The 23443-nt window shown below is 31.3% G+C and overlaps 1 protein-coding gene across 1 annotated transcript in view; it reads right to left on the bottom strand.

Annotated features, from left to right (window-relative positions):
- LOC129224131 (tyrosine-protein phosphatase non-receptor type 9-like) overlaps positions 1 to 23443 on the bottom strand; it is a 75571-nt gene that overhangs the window by 30739 nt on the left and 21389 nt on the right. The window contains exons 5-10 of the mRNA XM_054858547.1: positions 19488 to 19612; positions 18290 to 18395; positions 16604 to 16714; positions 7814 to 7840; positions 3800 to 4174; positions 949 to 1202 (exon numbers count right to left, since the gene is read on the bottom strand). Of these exons, the coding sequence (XP_054714522.1) occupies positions 949 to 1202; positions 3800 to 4174; positions 7814 to 7840; positions 16604 to 16714; positions 18290 to 18395; positions 19488 to 19612 (998 nt within the window). The remainder of the gene's footprint in view (positions 1 to 948; positions 1203 to 3799; positions 4175 to 7813; positions 7841 to 16603; positions 16715 to 18289; positions 18396 to 19487; positions 19613 to 23443) is intronic.

The following is a 23443-nucleotide window of genomic DNA, read 5'->3' as shown; positions in this document are numbered from 1 at the left end:
TTACCAATGAGGGCTTAAACAGTGCTTTTGATTCTCAAAGTCATCGGGCCAAGGCCCAAACCACCCTTTCCTTAACACCATCACAGATTGTCTAAAATTGTGTTTTCTTGGTAGAAAAACAGCCAAGGGAGAATTCTTTTATCTTGGCAGAAGCAAGCTTGCTGCTTGCTGTCAAGCGAACAACGTGTACAGCATTAGTTTCCTTTTCATTCAAAAAAAAAAAAAAAAAAAAGCCTTGCAAAATAAAAAATCAAAATGATTTCACCTTGAAATAAAATTATCAAAAGTTCATAGAAACATTTCGACACATGGCACTTATACGCAATTGAGGAAAGGTTAAAACAAATAAACAAACAATAAAAAACACCTCACACACACACACCCAATCTAAATTTTTGAGGCTCTTTGTTTTGTATATTACCGTGCAAGGTTTCAACTTCTCCACATCTATTACTTTCCACGAAGATATTCCCAATCTTTAATTTCAATGGCCGGCTGGTGGCGTGATGGTTAGGCGCTGTTCTTCTACGCCTGGGGACCTAGGTTCTGACCTGGGTGGCCAGTCGGTGGATTTTCGAGATGCAGAAAATCTTCAGCGGCCATGTCGTATGATTATGCGGCATGTAAAAGATCCCTTGGGTATTCGTTTGGCTTAGAATATCCCTCGGCTAAATTAAATTCCCAGTGCAAGTTCGCATCAAATGAGAGCCCAGGTGCCTCCATCTGGTGGAAACCGGGCGTCAAAAACACAACTGTGTCATGCATCAGTGCCTTAATGGTGACACACCAAAGACTGATGCATTGTTGGGGAGCGCACTAGGTTTGGTTATGGCCCAGACACCTCTTGAGGTGGGTCTCTTATACAGCCCCATTGGAAAGAAAAAATGTTTAACTTCAACAAAAATTTAACTTTTGCATGAGTTACACATTGCACAAAACTAAGCTTACTTGGAAGTTTCGAAAGTGCCCTCCGGTTGTGCAGCTTTTATTTCTGCGTACTCTTGGTACAACCCTTTCCTCCCTCTTGTACGAAGGTGCTCAATGAATTCTTCTAAAGACATACCGGCGCAGCTTTCGGAGTGGACAGAATCTTCGAATATCGAAAGAGATGCCGTACTACTTGAAAGGTGCTTTTCTTCATCCTCAGTGAAATCGGTGACGCCTGATTCCGGGGTCAGCGGGCAAGGTTCATCAAGATCCTTCTTAAAAATACACCAGTTAATTATGTTACATTATTTAACATTAATAAAGAATAAAAATATTTATATGGTAAAGGCTAACACTCAAAAATTGAAATAGAGTATATGTGCACAAATTTCACTATACAGGGGTGCCCCTCATATAACTTGGTTAGTTCGTTCTGTGTAGTATCGAAACACATATTACACTAGACTTTTTTAATAATAACATTTTTACTTCTTTTTAATACCAATTATGTATGTGAATGAGAAAAATCAGGCTATATATAAGATGTATCGTGTTATATCGAAACCATGTTATACGAGACTTAGAAATAATGTAAATCAAGGGATGTGTACCGTGTTCTATCGAAACCGAGTTTCATAAAAACAAAGTAAAAACTTTATAGAGTTATCAACCATTAACAGAATGTATTAAACAAAAATGAAATTCCCTCTTTTTAAAATATAACATTCGAGTTATTTCAAAACCATGAAGTAATTAATTCAAGTTTCTTACCGTGTAATATCGAAACCGTGTTGTATAAGTACCGTCTTATATGAGGGACGCCTGTAATTGACATAAGGGGTCCATAAATGATGCCACTTTTTACTCTCAAAAAGATTGACGCTCCCACCTTGTGTGGCACTTCGCTTTACCCCCCCCCCCCTCCCCCTTCATCACAAGTTATGCTATTTTTCATAAGCACATATTGTTATAAAAAAATGTGTGATGTCACCCCCTTTCTTCCCCCTTGTCACAATTTCACCCCCACAAAGGCTGACACCATTTTTGGACCTCCCTTAGGCTGCTATTCGTACAATACATTATGTATTACGGACAAACACAGAAACAGACTTCCATTTTTGGGAAGGGTGGGGGGGGGGGGGTCATGCTGAGGATTTATCTCCCCCCCCTCACCTTTATGGCTATGGGTATGAAAATTTTCTTAAATTGCTTGAGTGTCAATAAAAAGCACCAAATTGGCCAGGAATAAGGCATAAACTTTGGGACATAATTTCATTAGCAATAAAAAGAATAAGCATTTACTTACTTTCAAAAATAATTTATGAACTGAAAAAGATTACTGAAATCCTTTTAATTTTATTCTTGAAGTGTTTGGCCACAATATGAACTGCCATTTGGGAGGGGGGGGCAATGGCAAGGGGACATTCACTTGCATCATGACAAAAATGAACTATCCTGGTTTATGAACTGCTTGAATTTTGAAATGTGTTACTTCTAAAGCGGTAAAGGAAACAGAGGAAGATTTTATATTCTGTGACAAAAGGCAGAACATAGTTAAAATGCAGAAAGCTATGTAAAATGTTGAGATGAAAGGAAACATGTAACTAAACAATGCAGTTTTTGAATACTAAGACAATAAAAGTAACCAGCACTTAACAACAAAGCAAGATAGTGCAATTACACTACAATCAGCATTTTTCTCTTATAAAAAAGGTATCATGCAACTGATGATTAAATTATTTAATGATTTTACACATCATTTAACGTAACACAATATTATCACAATAAAAGATGAACAGAAAATAAAAGAAAAATAATCTTTTAACTATTTTTATGTCTTTTCTTCCCCAAAAGGCAAAATGAAGGTTCTAAAAGACATATTGTCATGCAGTGTCAATGAATGAATACTTGAATAATTACTGAAAATTATATAATTATCTTCGATTCCTGACATTTATGACCTACAGAGAAAGAATTTTGCTTTTCAACAATACCAATAATGCATTAACTCTACCAATTTGAAATTTAAAAAAAAGTCAATAAATATGAACAAACTTCTCATATAAATATCACAGCATCTGAATGGAACAAGAGTCTTGGTCAGGAAACAATTAATAATGAAAACTAGCTACGTCGCCCAGCTTTGCACGTTCTACCTCGAAAATAAAAGTTATGTCAAGTGACGCATGTTCAACAATCACGTGTGAACAAAACAAACAAACAAAAAAAATGGTACAATTTTGCGGCAGATTGCGGGAAAATGACCAAAAAGTAAACATTTTAAATCTCTTAATTACAGGAAAATCCTCAAAACAAAAGTCGAAATTTTATTTGTTCATATTCGAGAAAAAAAAATGGTAACAGATCTTTCTTCTCAATGATTTTCTTCGCGCTACAAATTTCAATAAAAGCATTGTTACAAAAAGTTGAGATGAAGCACTGAATAATGATTTGAATGGAGGAAAAAAAGTCTTCAAAAAATAGGGATTTATGTCGAAATCTAAGCGTCACAATTAATAGTTTTAAATTGATATCTCAGCTAATTATTATCAGAGGATTATGTTAAATAGCCAAACACAAAGACAGGAAAATGACGAATCTATCAAAACCTGGTTCAATGGTCAGTTGACTGGTGTTCGGGAGAAGAAACTCGGACATAGATAGGTACCATACATAGATACGCTCAGATTTTAATTATATAAGATTGCTTTATGTGCTTTGAAGTGGAACATGGAAGTATCATTCCTCGCTTACCACCTTCCTGCATCACAATGGTTTCATATTGAGGATAGTTAAAATTTCAATTCAATATGAAGAAGAAGAAAATATCTGACAAAAATTTATTTAAAATAATAAACGTTAAAATTATTACCACAGTGAGTTGCAACAGATCTTCTTTCAAAACTTCAACTTCTTTTTCCCTCTCTTCAGAATTCTGCTTTTCGTGAACTGAATTTTGATGATCACTCGTCTCATCGACGTCCATTTCGCAATCATTAAAGCTTTGATGTATGTGAATCAAGCCATTTTCTTGAATTATTCCGCTGAAAGGAAGAATGGTGCCATTTTGCAGAGGAGTTGGACTGATGGGCGAGCTAGAGAGTTCTTCGTGGTATCTGTTTGTAGTTGATTTTAGACAGTGTTGAAGCCAAGCTTTGTGGTCAATGGTGAAGCTGCCTCCAAGTTCTTTGGGTAATGATGATGATGGTATATGAATACACAGTTGAGGAATGCAAACCATAAATACCTAAAATTAAGTAAAAATCTCATTACAATATGTATCACTGAGATTTTTATCAGCAAAGGGCAGGAATAAAATAGATGCTTTAAAAGTCCACATTACGTTAGTAAAAAAAAGGTCCCTTTTTGCAACAAAATACTGGGGTGGGATAGTTTGTGACCTCAGATTAAAAATTCAGAAAAGTAACAAAGTAAAAGCTTAAGAGTGTTATACTTCAAATTTTAACTACACGAAATGTTTACTACGCATTAAGAAGCAAAAACTATGTCTGTACTTCACTTTGGGCTGAAACTAATCCATTTTCACGATTTTCACGATTTTCAGCAAAAATGGAGAGTATGAGGGTTGTGAACTTCAAAATATTTTTCCAAAAACTCGTGCTTTTTTTTTGCTGCAATTTCCAAATATATTTGATGACATTGAGAAAAATTTTACACTTTGAAATTTTTTTTACATCATTTGAAAGCCTGGAGTTACCACTGAAATTCAGTTGAAGCTTCAAACTTGATTAGAACTGGATTAATCAATAAAGATATTAGTTAAATAATAACTGAAGAAACTGAACAATAACTTTAAGGCTTCTTTTGTAACTTAAAAAAAAAAAAAAAAAAAAAAAAAAATCTGTACAAGATTCCACAGCGATTTATGAAAAAGTTTCATAAAATCTTTGAAACACCTGTATGAATTTTTTTGTTCTTAAAATTTCTGACATAAATAATTGTTCTTCTTTATAACATTTTAATGGATGAAAATAAATAGTCTACAGCTAGATAATTAATATCCAACACAAACATTTTGTAAAAACATAGGTGCATTCATCTAACTCACAAATATTAAGAGAAAAAAGTTTTACAATATAAAATTAGCATAAATAACTTGCATAAAATGAAGAAAATTAATTAAACATTTCCCAAAGTAAACATGCATTAAACATCGTGCTACATATAACATTGGAAAAAAGGAAAGGTTGATTATTGGTTGTTACAAGGAACACAAATTATAAACTTTCAGCCTTAAAATACTCAAGCACTTTTAAAATCAAAATTCATATAAGTTTACTCAACTACAAGACATATTTTAATGTTAAAGATGTAGTAGCAATTAAATAAAATGATATACCTAAATTTTACAAAAGTAAACTGATCAACCACAAATCTTTTAGTGTCAAACCTTATTCTAATCATATAAGTTGGTTTTTCTTTTTCTTATTTTAAGTTTAAAAAATAAATAAATAAATAAAGCATTTTGATCAAGGTGTAAAACTAATAGTATTTACTTTTATTCATTCCTTTAACTGAGACACATCGTTTAAATTCGTGAGATTTTATAATCATGTTTATCACTCCCTCAAAGGCATTGAGGTCAAAAACAAGTCAGCCTCAGTTCTTACGGTCGTCCATATGTGCACCAATTTTTGTTTGAATCCTTGCTTTACATTTTAAGATGTAGCAATCATGCTTCACAAAAAACAATTGGTTGCACTACCTCCTTTTAAATTATTAGCATTAAAAAAAAAAAGAGTACCATTCTCCACTAAGCTACAGCTGAATCCCAACTTCTCTTTGTATCCCATAATTACTTTTTGAAACACAGCTCTCATGCTTTATATGAAACTGATGATGTGATTTCAGGATGACATTAAAACTATTTTTCAATTCTTAATTGAGAAACAAAAAAACAAGAAAATATGTGCAATACACCGACAGCCTGGTTACGACATCCATAGACTGCAGTTTTGTTCCTGTTATGGACTCATCAGTCTGGAATAGCCAATAACTGAGCTGGAGGCAAATACCATCTTATTGAAACTGAAAGTGTCAACAAACTGGTAGCCAAAATAAATTTAGCACACCAGCAAGAGTGCGGTTCAACTCGTCAATAAAAGTCAAAGCTTTGGTAGTAAGCAGTAAGTTACAGCCCTCAAACCAGGGGTAAGACATAACTATATGCAATGATTTACTGCTAATGAAAATATGCGTAAAAAGCTTATTTTGTTGTTTTTAAAGATGTAAAGTTCATGGATGGGTTTGGAAAAAATATAAAACATATTTTATAAAGCAGAGAAATTGCTTGAAGTAATATCAAGTATATCTGCAAAATAATGGACTGGAGGGGGGAGGGGGAGAAAACAGGGACGACAGGAAGAGTAGTATAAATACAGTACACCCTCGTTTTATGCGGGAGTTACGTTCCACGAAAATGCTGCATAAATCGAAACCACGTAAATTGAGACCTAATAATAGTGTTAAAATAGGGGTTTGAATCTGTAGATGACAAAATACTTCATTCTAGTGATGACTAATTGTATAATAAGTTTAATGTGTACTTATATCAACTTTTATGCACAACATGCCTAAGGAAAACATAAATTAATGTATAGTGCTTATAAAAAGGAGCTGGCTATGGTAGTCTTTTGGCAGTCATTAAGAATTTTTCTCTGTAATTCTTTGCAGAGCATTAAGGCATCCATGATCACTTGCGTCGTTTCCATGACAGAATCTTCCTTCACTAACAAATCAGAAAGATCATTTCTATTGTCTAGGAATGGCTCAAAATTTTCAATGTGAACGTTTTTGGTTGTGTGTCACCATTGTCGTTATCCTCGTTGGTTTTGGCCTCCTCTGTCACTCCTAAAAGCTCTTCTTCCAGTGAGTTCTGAACTGTGAGAGTTTAATAACTTTACTTCTGGAAAGAGCTCTGCGGAACCAATCGTATAAAATGTCTCAAGTGGCTCAAGCTTGATTGCCAAATGCAGTTGATTATGCGTAATCTGCAATCTTTAGGAGTTTGGATTTTGAAAGAGGGGAAAATTTTATCTGTTCGCATTGCCGCATCCGCATAAAACCGAAACTCATCTGCGTAAAATAAAATTAAGGTGTCAAATCTTAAACTGTGTATAATCGAAACCGCGTAAAATAAACCAGCATAGAACGAGGGTCTACTGTATATGTAGGCAAGTCACCACAAATTCTAGGATTGTATCTTGTCTAATTATAAGAAATAAAATGTAAGAGTACAAGCAATGAATTATTTGCTACAATTAACAAATGTGTACCAACAATAATAACTTTTCTATGCTGCCAGTGCAATGAACAGATAGTTTTCAGGCTTTTTACTTGTAAATGTTCAAGCAAATATGTTTTTACTGTCAGTTTTTGGGATTAACCAGCAAAGCCATACCAACAAAGTATTTCACTACCTTTTGTTACAATTTTCCATGCATCTAATATTTTTAACAGTCAATTATTTGTAAATATAGAAGATCTTGACTAAATAGTAGTGTGCAAAAAATATTGTTCTGATTGATTCAAAAGCAGTCCCTTCTGAAACACATTTTGCTTGTTTTCATCGTAATACAATTTTATTCTTTCAATAGAATTTCGGGGGAAAAAATGGTATGGTTAAAAGTTAGTTCAATTATGTACTTCCCATAATCTGAAAGTAATAATAATAATGGAGAGTTACAAAAAACGTTGGCTGAAAGTTTATAATTGTACAGGAAAAATAACAAATACAGGAAGGAAGGAAAACATTTTGGAAGACATATAAATTTGAAACATGCACAATTTTGCCACCACCATTTCACCAAAAAAATTAAACAATTTTACCAACTAACAACACACGTTAGGAAAAAAGTTTCTGTACCTTCTGTACAGGTGCTCCTCCAGTTTGCTAAATAAAATGTCACAAAGTTAGACTTATAAGATGATCAAAAACGTCAGCTATAATGGTGGCAAAAAATATAGAATAGACAAATAGCTTTCTAACGGATTACACATTATCAAATAGTTAATTATTACCAAATTAATGTACACGAATAAATAACAAGCATTTTTATTTTTGTTTAATGAGATATCTTTGTTACTTGTATTTGGAATAATTATTGGATGCAGGAACAGAAATGCAAAGTAAACTTTTACTAATAACAGTGAGTTCAAAAAAAAAAAAAAAAATTAAACAACATCATATTAGTGTACTTCAAAATGAGTATTGAACTAGGATTCCTTTTAAAGCATACAACTGTTGCATATAAAAGACAGCATTTCCTGAAAATATCTGTTGCAACAAGAGCTCCTAATATATGCAATGATTAGTTACTATAATTATTCTGGAAACACTTGTATAACATCATGGACTATAGCTAATGAATTGAAATAAAGAGCAGTTCATAAAAACATTGTTCAGTAGAATTTTAGATTTATATAACAGGACAATAAAACAATTCATCTTGTGATGAGGAATATTAAAAAAAGAAAAATAAAAAAAAAGAATAAAATATAGACTTTAACCTTACTCCCCCCCTCATTTTTGGGCTCAGAATTATTTATTAAACTCACATAAGGAAGTCAATTGTTAATCTATTTTGATTAGCTTTAGAAATTTTGCTCCCCCCCCCCCTCTCATGAACCTATTTTCATTTGTGCTTCCAAAGGAAATCAAAATGATAAAATATTATGTCATAACAATTGAAAAATCTGCCTGCAAAAGTTTCATTGAATTATTGCAAACAACATGCAATTGAAAAGCAGTAATATAGTCAAACTTTGAAATCTTGAAATTTCTTATCTTCAAACCCTTAATGTTATGCCAAAAAAAAAAAAAAAAAAAAAAAAAAAAAAAAAAAACCCTGCATTTTACAAGTATTTTTATAGCTATCTCAAAATTTATTTCAAAACCCTTGAAAGTGTCAAAATTTTAGTACAGAAGCAAGTTTTAATTGCAGTTTCTCCTTAGCAATTTTTGTAGTAGAATCAGTTCCAGAGAAATCTGCCTGTAGTTCTTCATCCCTTTTTCCTAGAAAATATAGGGAATTGGTGCAAGATAATGTAAGAAAATGGGTACCATAGGTACGGTTCGCCGATATATATCAGTCGATATATATCATGATATATATCCGATATTTATTTTGAAAATATCATGATATTTTGATATTTTCAATATTTATTTTTTCAACTACGGTATTTTCTTTATAAAAGTTATATTAATTATAGCAATGTTGTTCATTTATAATTATTATAATAAATCTATCAATTTTTTTCAGGGTTCGCCGATATATATCCGATATTTATTTTGAAAATATCATGATATTTTGATATTTTTTTCAACTATGGTATTTTCAATATAAAAAGTACATTAATCATAGTAATACTGTTCACTTATTAATAAACAAAACCAAAAAGTTATGTACTATACTTCTATGATACATTGATACATCATTAACATAACGAAGTAATATAATATTCCTTTTTTATTTTATATTCATAAAATTATTAGCAATGTAACAATTTTACTTCTCACTAAAAGTGCAAAATTAAATATTAAATGTTGTTCAGAAAAAAAAAATATCCTATGACTGCATCGACTAATGTATATTTTTTCTTTCTGAATCATATAACTGTGCAAAAGTAGCTAACAGAAGAAAAATGAGTATAACAGCTAACACTAAATAAACTCCATCAAATTGATAAAAATGTAAAATGAAATATTAAATATAAATAAGGAGAGAAACCTTGATTTTACATATTGTAGTAATTATATAAGAAAATAAAGAATGATTTAAGGATGCATTTACTATTTTGAAGACTTTAGTTTGCAATGATTGAAAATATCGGATATGTATCAAAATATCCGATATATATCAAAATATCGGATATTTTTGAAAATATCATGATATTTTCGAATCCTGGGGTGTTGCAGCATTTTTTATCTCTGTGTTTTCTCCAGAGGTTATTCTTTACGCTGTTCTTCAAAACACAAGCCCACTTGGAGGACACGGAGTTGAGTTTTCATAGCCGATCAACTCTCAAGTGCCAAAGGGAAAACATGTTAATTATTATTCTCAATTTTTATCTCGTGTAAAATGGCTAGTGAAAAGCATAAATTGAACACGATTGAAGATAAAATAAGAGCATTGAAGTTTGTTGATGAGAAAATAAAGTAAAAATTGTTATTCATTTCAAAATAACTTGTCAATTGTTATGTAAAGTACATACATACAGGGTGTCCTGAAAAAGACTTACTGTTTTCAAAAATTCATAACAGGAGAATGGTTAATGATAAAAAATAAATTCTTGCAGAAAAATTCATGTAGTGGGCGCAAAAATTCTTTCCCTCAGAGTTCTAAATTTTAGTTCAAAAATGTTTCAATAGATGGCGCTGCACATAGTAAGCCGATAAGTCAACAAAGAATAATTGAAATTCATCGATTTTTCCTCTGATTGCGACATTGGATAGCAGCCGACGATTATTTGAAAATATTGTTCTGTTCTTTTGTTCATTATTTTCAAAAAATTATGATGTAATTTTCTATTCTTTTTTTTTATTTACGGGCTTACTATCTGCAGCGCCATCTATTGGAAATATTTTCAACTAAAATTTGGAACTCGGGAGGGGGGGAATTTACGGCCCACCACATGAATTTTCTGCAAGAATTATTTTTTTTTATCATTTACCGTTTTCCTGTTATAAATTTTTGAAAACAGTCAGTCTTTTTCAGGACACCCTGTAAATACACATACCTTCTGTGTGATTAATTGTGAGAGTTACAAGGGTAATTTTTTTAAAACCTTGATAACTCCAAAACTAGATTTCTCGAATTCTTTTCTTGTCCCAAGAGATTCGAGATATTGAGGATGTACTGTGCATGGCTACTGCTATTTGTTTTTGTGCAGCAATGTTTTAAGTTTAGAAAAAGGTTGTGTAAAACTATGCATAAATTTATTTTCAAAAAATCAAATTTTTTGATTGTTATTTTGTTTTAATGAAAAATTCTTGCGCAAAAATTATTGTTGGCCAATAAGTTTTCATGCAAAGCTTTGAAAGGTTGGTATAGTAAAAGGAAGTGCACTTAATTTACTACAACAGATTTTTATACTTACATATCAGAGCAAACGTAAGATATCTAATCCCAGAAACAACAGTAAGATATCCTACTGTTACTCTGAGGCGACGAAATATATTATTTTATTTTTATTGTTAATTGTTCAGATAAAGTGAAAGTATTCTTCCTAAATGAAAACTCATGAATAAAATAACAATGTAAAACAGACAAAATACAATTAAAAAGCAAATTACTTGCAACTGTTAAGATTGGTGAAACAATTTTAAAGCACATAAGCATTTAATGCAAAAAATCAGAACTGTATTATGCTCTAAGAGTCAATTTACATTTGAAAAGTTACATAATTGCATAAGGTTGCTTAATGCCCATATTATTGATACCATCAACCAGTAAATAATAAGAATACAGTAAAACCTGTGAAGTTGACCACCCTTATAAGTTGACCACCTGTCTAAGTTGACCACTTTTTTCAGGCACGGAATTAGCCCTTATCATATAAATCAACCTTTGTAAGTTGACCACCTACCTGTTTAAGTTGACCACTAAAGTAGTGCACCGCAAGTGGTCAACCTACACAGGTTTCACTGTACAATGTAATATTACTTATAAAAATACAATTGAGACAACTATTAAGAAAACCAGAAAGTAATGTTTTTTCTTTCAAACAAAGAAATTTTTAAAGTATATTTTTAATCAACGACCCTCGTTACCAACAGCATTTTGCCATCTAGTGTGCAAATTTTCAATTCCAGATACATAAAAATCTATTTTTGGAGCAAAATACCAGGAAATGGCATCTTGGGTACGAGCCCAAGTTTTAAGTTTTTGCCTCATGGAAAATGTTTCAGTGATCAGAAGAAAGAGAAATCAGACGGTGAAATTTGTGGCGAGAAAATTTCTGCTATTATCAGCAGAAAAGGAATGATCCTGAAACATGATAATGCAGACCTACACTGCTCAAGATAAACCCCTAAAAAATTAATAAGCTGTGGTGGACCCGCTCATCCCCCCATACTTTCCTGACATCTGATTTCCCTTTATTCTGATACTAGTGGTACCCGCACGGCTTTGCCCCTAGTAGAAAATTAAAACGTCTTTTGGTTCGCCTGTATATTTACACATAATGTATGGTGAATTTCTTGCCAATTGGCTTTTCCATGTTATGGTTCCACATTATGATAACTTGGTAATTTACTCGTTCACGTTATGATAATTTGCCCGGTAAAATGTTCTTAAAATTGAAATAGAAAAAGAACAAAATTTTTTAAAAATCGCTTCAAGGTGCACACCCTCATGCTACAAACTAATTTAGTACCAAATTTCATGAAAATCGGCCGAATGGTCTAGGCGCTGTGCGTGTCACAGAGATCCTGACAGAGAGAGATCCAGACTTTCAGCTTTATTATTAGTAAAGATATATGTGACGACAAATCTTGAAAGTTTGCTTAATATCCAAAATGCCATTTCTAGATACTTTTCTAAAAAACCAATGAATTTTTATTTATCCCTGACCGAAATTTTTTTCACTACACAGCAAAAGGTTATTGCTAACCAGGGTATAATTACATGGTTAATTAAAAATAAAAACTTCAAAAAGTTATTAGCTTGAAAAAATAAAAAATAAAACAACATTATTTTCCGGCCCCCTAATATAGGCAAGGAGGTTGCAAGTCACAATAGTGAATTTTATTTTGGCAACTATTTATTACAGTGCAACTTTGCAATGATCGAAATTCGGATAATCAGGGTAGCATGGGGTAATAAGCAAAACAAATAAGCGGACTAACTTTTCAGTATGATATAAAACTGTGTTTTGTAATAGATTGCTTAGAAGACACTGAAAAATATTAAAAATTTTCAAATCATTTCTTTAAAAAAAACATGTTTTCTGTCTTCCATTTCAAATATGCATATTTGAATCAAGTGTGATTATACAAACCTTTTATCATTAATAGAGCAAAGTATAAAGCAAATGTTTAGTGTACTTTTGCGTTCTTTCTATCATCTTATACATATAAAATCTGAGTATCTATCTATCTATCTATGTCCAAGCTTCTTCTCCCGAACGACAGTGAACTGACCATCGAAACAGGTATCGATGGATTCGTCATCTTCCCGTCTTCATGTTTGGCTATTTAACATAATCCTCCGATAATAATTAGCGGAGATATCAATTAAAAATTATTAATTATGACTCTTAGATTTCAAAATAAAATCCATATTTTTCGAAGGCTTTCCTCCATTCAAATTATTATTCAGTGCTTCAACTCAACTTTCCGGATGAACGCTTTTATTAAAATTTACAGCGTGAAGAAAATCATTGAAAAGAAACATCTGTTGCCATTTCTTTTTCTCGAATATAAAGAAATAAAATTAGGCTTTTGTTTTAAGGCTTTTCCTGTAATCAGGGTGTTTAAGTTGTTTACTTTTCGATTATTTTGCCGTAATCTGCAGCAAAATTTTGCTGTTTTTTTTTTTTTTGTTCAAGCCTGATTGTTAAATACGCGTCACATGACATAACTTTCATTTTCGAGGAGGACCGTGCACGTCGTAAAGTAAATGAGTGATTTACATGCAGTTTATTTTTAGTTACCTAACCTTAGTTAAACCTTGCTTTACGCGCATTTATTTATTCCTTAACGCGTTAGAAACTAGTGTCAGTGTACTACAAAAGCATCAACTGGACTGCTCTTACATTTTTTAGGTAGCTCGTGCAACGCCGGGCACGCAGCTAGTAATTTAAAAGTATCTAACCAGAGTCTAACTTAAATTTTGATAAAGGCTACAAATTTGATGTGGACTATCTGGAGAACCGGATGAATGGGAGACGGAAAAAACGAGGATCTGAGGCAGGGTTTGCGCTGTGGTACGGGATTGTGTTGAAACTGCATCAAAATGCATTTCTTGGCAATATCGCCATTTTCGGATTGTTTTTCATTTAAAAGAGCTTTTCAACTAAAAATATTTCATTAGTACACTATTTAGTAAAAGATTGATTTAAAAACAGAATCTTGCCTACGTAGCATAAAATAAGATATTTTTATGTTAAGTTTTATTTTAAAAAGATTAGTCAATATCTCTAAAATAATAAGATGTAGGGGAATGTGGGGCAAAGTGAAATGGTTAAGATGACTGAGTTTTTTCAAAATGTATTTTTAATTTTTGGCAGTAAATTTGAGTCTCAAAAAAAAAAGTGGAAAAATTTCACTTTTTTTTTCATGGGGCAAAGTGAAAAATAATCTATAAATAATCAGAAATAATCAATCAATGTATGAAGAAAAATAAATGAGCAAGTAAAATAATGAATGAATAAGAAAATAAGTGAATGAATGAATAAATAAGTGAATTACTAAATGAAGGAAAGTAAAGGAATTTATTAATAAACTAGAGGACCCGACATTGTTCTGTTCAAACTTTGTGAATTGAAAAGTTAAAAAATTTCAATAGACTATCAAGTGTTTGAACCGTTAAGTTGAAAAAAATAAGTAAAAAGAAAATGTTTTGAGCTGCTTGGTGTCAGAATGCGTATATTTATAACATCCTGATTTATCTAATGCCCACTGAGCAGTTGTTTTATTAACTATATTTTCTCCCGTACTTGATGGTTTGTCGAATCAGCCACACTCAAAGGATAAAAAGTGACCTCAGATATTAAGTGTAAAAAACTAACCAGCCATCTAGAACAAACGGGAAATCCCCCATATAAAAAAGAAAAATACAATCGAAAGGATATCATTTAAAAAAATGATAAAGGCAAAAACAGTTCTCGGAATAAACGAAGCCCCCCTCCTGATGTAAAATAAACACATTCTTCAACTAAAATGATTAAACACTCTTTAAAAACGAAAAACAATTCTTTGCAATTTGAAATATTTCGCCAAACAAACAAAAAATACAATAAATTACATTAACAGTAGCTTGAAAAAGTAAACAAATGATCACGCAACTCTATTGTTTATAGCCTAAGTCGCCAAGCCACCACGTTACTGTAATCAAGCCGATCAGTGAGCAAAGCTAACTCCAACCGATTAGCGGTGCAATCTTTTGAGCAAAAACTTTTAAAACTTCATATATTGCCTAATTTGTTCTTTCCACCAAAGATAAAGACCTTCCACTGCACTGATCTTTTGTGCATAGAACTACCCTGTTGTAATTTATCTGGACGAAAATAAAATTTGTTTCGTCTTTAAATTCCATCATCTTTTCCTTTAATAATGTACTGATTAGTTTGATAACCCTTAAAGTATTCTTGACATTGGTGCCAAAACTCAGATGGATTTGAGCCGAGAAACAAATGTTGCTAGGAACGGTACTTTCTGATCATTTGGTTAAGAAAACCTAAAGCACCGATCCGGTCACATGGTTCAACTACGACGACAGAACACACGTTTTGCGTGAACCTTTCAGTACTTTACTTTAAAATATATCAGTGGACCTAAACTCGTTGCTTTCAAGAAATGAAGGCTTCACTCTCTCTCTACGTTTTATCTATTCTCAATTGACATATCACAGTAGGAAATTTCATGACAAAAAGCAGTGCTGGCTTTCTTATTGTCCTTTGGCAACGGGTTAAATATTTATTTCAGTTCTCGCTCAACAATAGGTTAAAATAAATATTAAACATTTGGGAGATATAACCATCCAATGTTTAAACTAATTAATTAATTAACAAAAACTTTTCCAATTTGATTCTTCGCACTTCGAAACCATGCTTGCCACAACTTAATTACACACAAAAATTTTGATCAAAATCGGTCCAGCCGTTTAAAAGCCTTATGGTGACAAACGTCCGCACGGAAGATTTTTATATATTAAGATGAAAATATAAGTGATTTATATTAAATGATTGAGTGAGTAAATGAAATAAACTGTTTCACTTTGCCTCATCCACTTTGCCCCGTATGTACTTGACTAATTGTGCGTTTATTTAAAATACAAATAAGATTAATATTAACTAAATTAATACTGTAATGGGTATTAGGATGTTTTAATTCCTATTTAAAATGTTAATAACGAGAACTTTATCATTTTATAGTAACAAAAATAATTTTTGACTTACAATAAATATTACAATATAAGTATCAAATTTTTAAAATTGCCTGTATTACCAAATGTTTTAATTTTTGGCGGTATTTTCCCCCCGACTGGAATAGACTACATATGGTTCTACATAGTTAAAATAATGTCAGATAGGTGAGCCTAAACCAGAGTAAATACTTTACCATTTCACTTTGCCCCATGTTCCCCTACATTTATTTCTGCAAACAACCTTTTGATTTCATGCTCATTAAATAAGTTTTGTGCTACATGATATGCAAATATTTTGTTCAAATATAATATATAATTAAAATGTTCAAGCAATATAAAAAAAGAAAAAAACCTCACTTCAAATGTAAAATTCCGACTTTTTTCCCTAGTGTGAACCCTTTTTTACAGTTTATGATTCAAGATTTGCACTTGTTTTTTTCGATAACTTTTCCCTGTCACTAACAGCTCTTTGCCTCTCGTTGTATCAATCAATAGAATTTTTGAGTTAGAAACACATCAATGAAGTGCAATTTTTCCATAAATAGAGATATTTGAAATCTACTTACTCTATCACGTAATTTTTCTCTCAAAAATAGCTGAAGAATTTTAAAAGGGGCTTTGAACCATAATGGAGCAGCAACTATTAATATTTTTTTCAGCCTGGCAGGATAACCACCCTTTAAAGAAAAACATACATGTTTATAATGCTTCCTTATTTCATAAATTATGATTCAACAGAAAATAATATAGGAAATAAGAGAATACAAAAAAAAAAAAAAAAAATCTTTAGCGAAGTAAACCTTTTGCAAAACTGTTTTTACCAGGGTTCAAAATGTCGTGATATTTTCGAAAATATCCGATATTTTGATATATATCCGATATTTTCAATCAGCGCAAACTAAAGTCTTCAAAATATTAAATGCATAATCAAATCACTCTTTATTTTGTTATATTATAATTACAATATGTAAACTTAAAATTAAGAATTCTTTCATTATTTATATCTAAAATTTCATTTGGCATTTCTATCAATTTTAATGGAGTTCATTTAGCATTAGTTGTTTTATTCATTTTTCTTCTGTTAGCTACTTTTAGTTATATGACTCAGAAATAAATAATATACATTAGTCAATGCACAGTCATTAGACATTTTCATTTTTTCTGAGGGATGTTTAATAATTAATTAGGCACTTTTAATATTTAATTAAAATTGTTACATTACTAATAATTTTATGAATATAAAATACAAGTAAAAAAGGAATATTATATTACTTTGTTATATTAATGATGTATTATACATCATAAAGATATAGTACATTACTTTTTGGTTATTTTCAATAATTGAACAATATTACTACAGTAGAAGACCATTATATCGCCCAAATTTAAACCAGAGTTTTTGCGTTATACAGGTTTTGGCATTATATAGGTCATTTCACAAATTTTTAAACTAATATTCAAAATATATCTATATATTAGCACTTAAGAATGAGTTTTATCTGAGTGTTAAAGCACTAATTATATGAGTCATTCACAAATAAATATGTTTCTTTATTACAAGAAAGTGAAATATCTTGCACTTCTGCTAGCTTTGTGGTTTGCATAACATCTGCATTTTCAAGAACCATCTAGTATTTTCATTTTACTGTGAATGCTAATTTTCATTTAAAAGCTTTGAATTAAGATGAAAAGATGAAAAACTGATTCAAAATTTAATTTTCCTAACAATTTTTATGTTTGCAAGGCAAAACAGAGGGATTTTTTAAACTTCAAAACTGTTTGTTTACTTCAGAATAGTAGTGCGGTTTATAGAGAATTGCGTTATACAGGTCGGCGTTAAAAAGGTATTCTACTGCATGATTAATATGCTTTTAATATTGAAAATACCGTGGTTGAAAAAATAAATATCATGATAAAAAATGAATGATAAAATAAATATCGGATATATATCGTGATATATCATGATATATATCGGCGAACCCTGGTTTTTACAACTTCTTTTCAAACTTTGCAAAGGACACAAGGATATTTCTAGGCAAAAAATATTTCAGCTATGATGCAAATAATTTTACAGGACTCAAAATAATTATCACACCACAAAATGTTTTGTATGTTGTGAGTATAAAAAGAATATGAAAGAAAAATTAATTTAATGCATATATTTTCTTTTAATATTTTTTTTTTCTTCTAAAAATGAAATAATGCTCATTCAGAAAACAAAAATCAAACAGCAACTAAAAATTGGAACTTACCTTTAATAGATTTAAAATTTTCTGACTAAGTTCATAGTCAAAATTAGCATACTTTGATCCAGTCATGTTATAAATAAAAACAATTCCACGCCTTTGTGTCTCGAAACTAAATTGAGAAAAATAATTTTAATTCTTATTAATGCAACAAACAATAAGAAAATGTAACAGCACTAAATATTCAAATTAATTTTTTGAATTTCAGAAAAATTTCAACTAATAACACTTTTATAAACTTAAAAATAAAAATGATAAGCTATCAAATTTAAATTAATCAATTATTCCAATCAGCTGGAAAAGTCTTCAAATTAGTATGAAATTTGAGTTAAACATTTGAGCAGAAGCTCATATAAAAAAAGACAACAAAGATTTGAAACTCTTTAGAATAACACTTTTTAATAATGCAGAAAAGAAGATTAGAAATCTATCAATTTTTTTCAGGGTTCGCCGATATATATCCGATATTTATTTTGAAAATATCATGATATTTTGATATTTTTTTCAACTATGGTATTTTCAATATAAAAAGTACATTAATCATAGTAATACTGTTCACTTATTATTAAACAAAACCAAAAAGTTACGTACTATACTTCTATGATACATTGATACATCATTAATATAACAAAGTAATATAATATTCCTTTTTTACTTGTATTTTATATTAATAAAATTATTAGTAATGTAATAAGTTTAATTCATATTAAAAGTGCCTAATTTAATATTAAACATTGCTCGGAAACAATGAAAATGTCTTATGACTGAGCACTGACTAATGTATATTATTTATTTCTGAGTCATATAACTGTAAAAGTAGCTAACGGAAAAAAAAAATGAGTAAAATAGCTAATGCTAATGAACTCCATTAAATTTGATGAAAAATTTAAATGAAATGTTAGATATAAATAATGAAAGAAACCTTAATTTTAAGTCTACATATTTTAATTATAATATAAGAAAATAAAGAGTGATTTAAGGATGCATTTACTATTTTGAAGACTTTAGTTTGCATTGATTGAAAATATCGGATATATATCAAAATATCGGATATTTTCGATATTTTTGAAAATATGATATTTTTGAACCCTGATTTTTTTTGCATGTAGAAGAGGGGAAACATATGAAGAGCACACACAAAAATACTTAAAAATATAGATAAACATATCTAAAATAAGGAAAAAAATAAATTGTAAATATATACCTTTCTAGAGCTACATCAAGTTGATACACAACACCTTGAAGTGTAACTTGGTGAGAAGTTTCAGTTGGCACATGCTTACTGGCGGTAAAAATGGCAATAGCAGCACCACTGCTATCTCTTACAGGCTGAAAACATTTTTTAAGTTTAAATTACACATCATTAACAAATATGCTGATCAATTAGAAGAAATCCTATAACTATTCTTTATCAGGATAAACACTTTGTCTATTTTTTTAATAAAATGTTTGGGATAAAGTAGAAAACACAACAAAATGGACAATCCATATAATTTGATACAAAATCATTGCTTTGAGCCCGACCATAAATGTCACCTTTTTTTTTTCAGTAAATCTGACTGCATTCCTCCTTTGTCAAACTTTATTTACTCCCCCCCCCCTCTTATTGTATGTCGCGCTGTTTTTCAGAAGCATATTCAGTGCTAGAAGACCTTAGAAAAACTAGTATGTTATGGCCATCACGAAACTTGCTTCTATATCTCTCTTATGAATTCTGATCCCTCCTCATGCATGACAAGAAAGCAATATTCCCAGCAAAAATAAAATTATGCACATAAAAATTTGACAACCTAAATTTGCGAATTATTGCAAAAGCAAAGCAAAGAGTGAAAATTGAGAAAGTTATTTTAAAAAGCCTTTCTTGAATTAATTAAATATTTTATTTGTTAATAAATATAAGATGGCAACAGCTAAACATTTTAAATCAGTGAGATAATATTTCTGATCATTTCCCAACAATTAAAATAAAGCAAAATACACAGACGACAGTCTATTGCGATTTATCTTTCATATTGTTGCATTAATAAAACTATTTTTATTCGCACAAAACAAAGCCCCCCTTGGAGCCATTGAGGCCAAAATTGAACCAACGCCTGTTTACATATAGGTTCAGATTTGTTCCAAGGCTCATCCAGAACGAAGCATTACTTTTTGAGATATAGCGCTCACAAAGAAAATGAGAGAACGTTCGACTGTACCAAGCCCCTTTTCAGTTATTGACGTGAAAATAGAGTCGGCTCTTGTATCCTTCTCCATGAGCTATTTGTAGATAAATTTGTTTTGATTCTGTTACTTACTTCTTGAGATATAGCAGTCACAAGTGACGACAAAAAATGTTCCACAGCTCATCCCCCCTTTGAACTTTTGACACCAAAAGTGAATCAGCACATGTACATGTTAGGGGCAACATATGGACCAAATTTTGTTTGGTTCCTCCAGTTACTTTCTGGAGAACAGCAGACACGCATAACTCAAGAAACGTCCCATTGCTCCCCCCCCCTGGAGGATTTCGCGTCAAAAACTAATGGGCTCAAGTTCACATAGCGACACATATGTGTATCAAATTTTGTTCGATTTCATGCGGTAGTTTTTGCTGTAGAGTGGCCACAAAAAACTGGTCACACACATACAGACACACACACACAGAGACAGACAGACATTTTCCTAAAATTGTCGAAATGGACTCGGCACACCTCAAAACGTTCGAATCCGTCAAAATTTGAAAATTTGCACGAATCCAATACTTCTATATATTAGATATAGAAGAAAGTAAAAACTGGTTCTAAGCAGGAAGATATACTGGTGTGCAAACAGAATGACTATCCATTTAACTTGAAATGTTGTTGTTGTCTTGTGCCAGCTAGGCTGGCAATTAGGGGTGTGCTGTTTCACTTTTTCAACTGTACCGTAATTTGGTGTGAAGTCCAACTTCTATAGTACAAATGCCATAAGGACCTGTTTATAGGGTTGGCAACCATTTATACCATAACAACACATTCACACAAAGAAAGGACAAGGATAGGGGACCGAAAGTACACCCATGCCCAAGCCGCAGGGTTGGCAAGGTTTTGGAATGTGTCAAAATATTTTTTTGACTATTTAATGTATTTATTCAATGTGAACATTCAAGTATAAACATATATGTACAGTAAAATCCCTCTAATGCGGACACTAATGGGAAAATTTTTTTGTCCGCAATAGAGAGGTGTCCGCAGGACAGGGGTTTAATAAAGTTATTTGCATTGGAACTGGGGAATAAAAGATTGTCCGCATAAGAGGGGTGTCCGTTAGGAGGGGTTTTACTGTAGCTTATTTATGCAGCGGATTTTAATCTAGTTACGCAGAACTTAAATTCATTAAAAATTTCATTTGTACACTGGAGTTTTTTTTTTTTCTTCCCATAATCAAATCTTTTTGACATTTATGCATGTGTGCAAAAGAAAGTGTTCAAAATACAGTGCAATAATTGACTTAAATGCAACAAATTACAATATTTTGTAGTTACAGACTGTAGGATTAAAAATATGAACTAAAAAAAGAATAGCACAAGTCATCAATTTCTTGTTCTTTAATCCTATGATTAAAAGAATAATTCTTGTTAAAGGATTATTTAAAACTTATTTGCAAAAAATCATTTAAAAAAAATTAAGCTTTTTTTTTTTTGCACCTAAATATTGCATTTTTAATAACATTCCTTTGTGTTATAAATGGAACTGAAATTAGTTTTCTTGGTAGTGTTGTGAATTTCCTTTCTCTTTCCAACTATTATATAAGGAAGTTTTTATGTAATAGTTATTCGCAAATAGCAGTAAACTTTTTTTAAATAAACATTTTGTTGAAAAGTATTATCAAATACTCATATTAATTAAACCTTATTAATATCTATATTTATGCATTACGGATATTGCAGTAAATACGAATTGATTAGATTACACCCCTTTAGCTTTAGCATAGTTCTGGAAAATTTAAGAGTTTTGGACGGTAAAAACCTCATGTCCTGTCCTAAACTAGTTTTGGACAGTCCAAAACCCAACCCTGCCGAGCTGGGATTTGAACCCTGAACCTACAACATCCGCAGTCATGCTTCTCTGACTACTAGGCAAGGCAGACAACACTTGATATATTATTTACTAAGTTTGGACAAAAAATTGCAAAAACTTAATTTATATTTCTAAAAACATTCACAATGTTTTTAGTTGGATTTAATTTCATATTAATAGGAGAATAATTTACCTAAATTTGATCAATCAAAATAAATGTAAGTTTTAAACTACAATTTTTAAAATGTATGTAATACGAACTTTTTTAATTGATGGTGATTAACCACTAATCTCACTAACTTGGGAACTAACTACTGAATTCCATTTCATTAGTGGTCTGAAGCAATTTTCACTGATCTCGGACCAGCGGACCACCAATGATTTCAAACGCTGATATTGTTTTAAAAAATATATAATGTCACACTTATTTTTACCCCCTCCCCCTCCCCCTTGTCACAAACTTACAATTTTAAGAATTCCCCTCCTCCCTCAAAGTGTGACATCAACTGTGGATGCCCCCATTTGGACTAATAAAATTGTACTATTAGATGGTAAAGCCATTTGCAGCATTTTTCTGCTGAAAATAATTTAAAATACCAAGTAAACATACTTCTTTACAATGAGCAATCATTTAAAAATCTTTCTAGATGCTGAATTTGATACTCTTAACAACTGCAATAGAGAAGTTGCATACTCTCTGAAATGTTTTCAATTTACATTTTTTTTGATAGATATTATCATACAAACTACAAATACAAGAAAAAAATTTCATTTAAAAAGGCAGAACAGTTCTAAAATCGGATTCAAAACGCGATAAAAAAGTAAACAATACCACATGATCAAAAAACGCTCTCTCATTGGTGTGACGTCAATCGACACGCTTCGCACTTTGCTAGGGGTAAGGGGGAAACTTGCACGTTTCTTCACCCACATGTGAAACCTTGTGGCGGTTTCGCTCACATTTGCTTTTCAGGTTGTTGAAAATTGTGTATGATAAATCTGCATGACGGAACCTGGATTTTCTAAAGGACAATCCTACAATTTGCCGAAAATGGATTGCCTTACCCTTTTTCATTTTTGGGGGAAAATCCCTATTTTACTAGTGCCGAAATAAAAGGAG

Source organism: Uloborus diversus, chromosome 6 (assembly GCF_026930045.1).
Source record: "Uloborus diversus isolate 005 chromosome 6, Udiv.v.3.1, whole genome shotgun sequence".
Taxonomy (NCBI): Eukaryota; Metazoa; Arthropoda; class Arachnida; order Araneae; family Uloboridae; genus Uloborus; species Uloborus diversus.
This window is presented reverse-complemented; position numbering and strand designations above follow the sequence as displayed.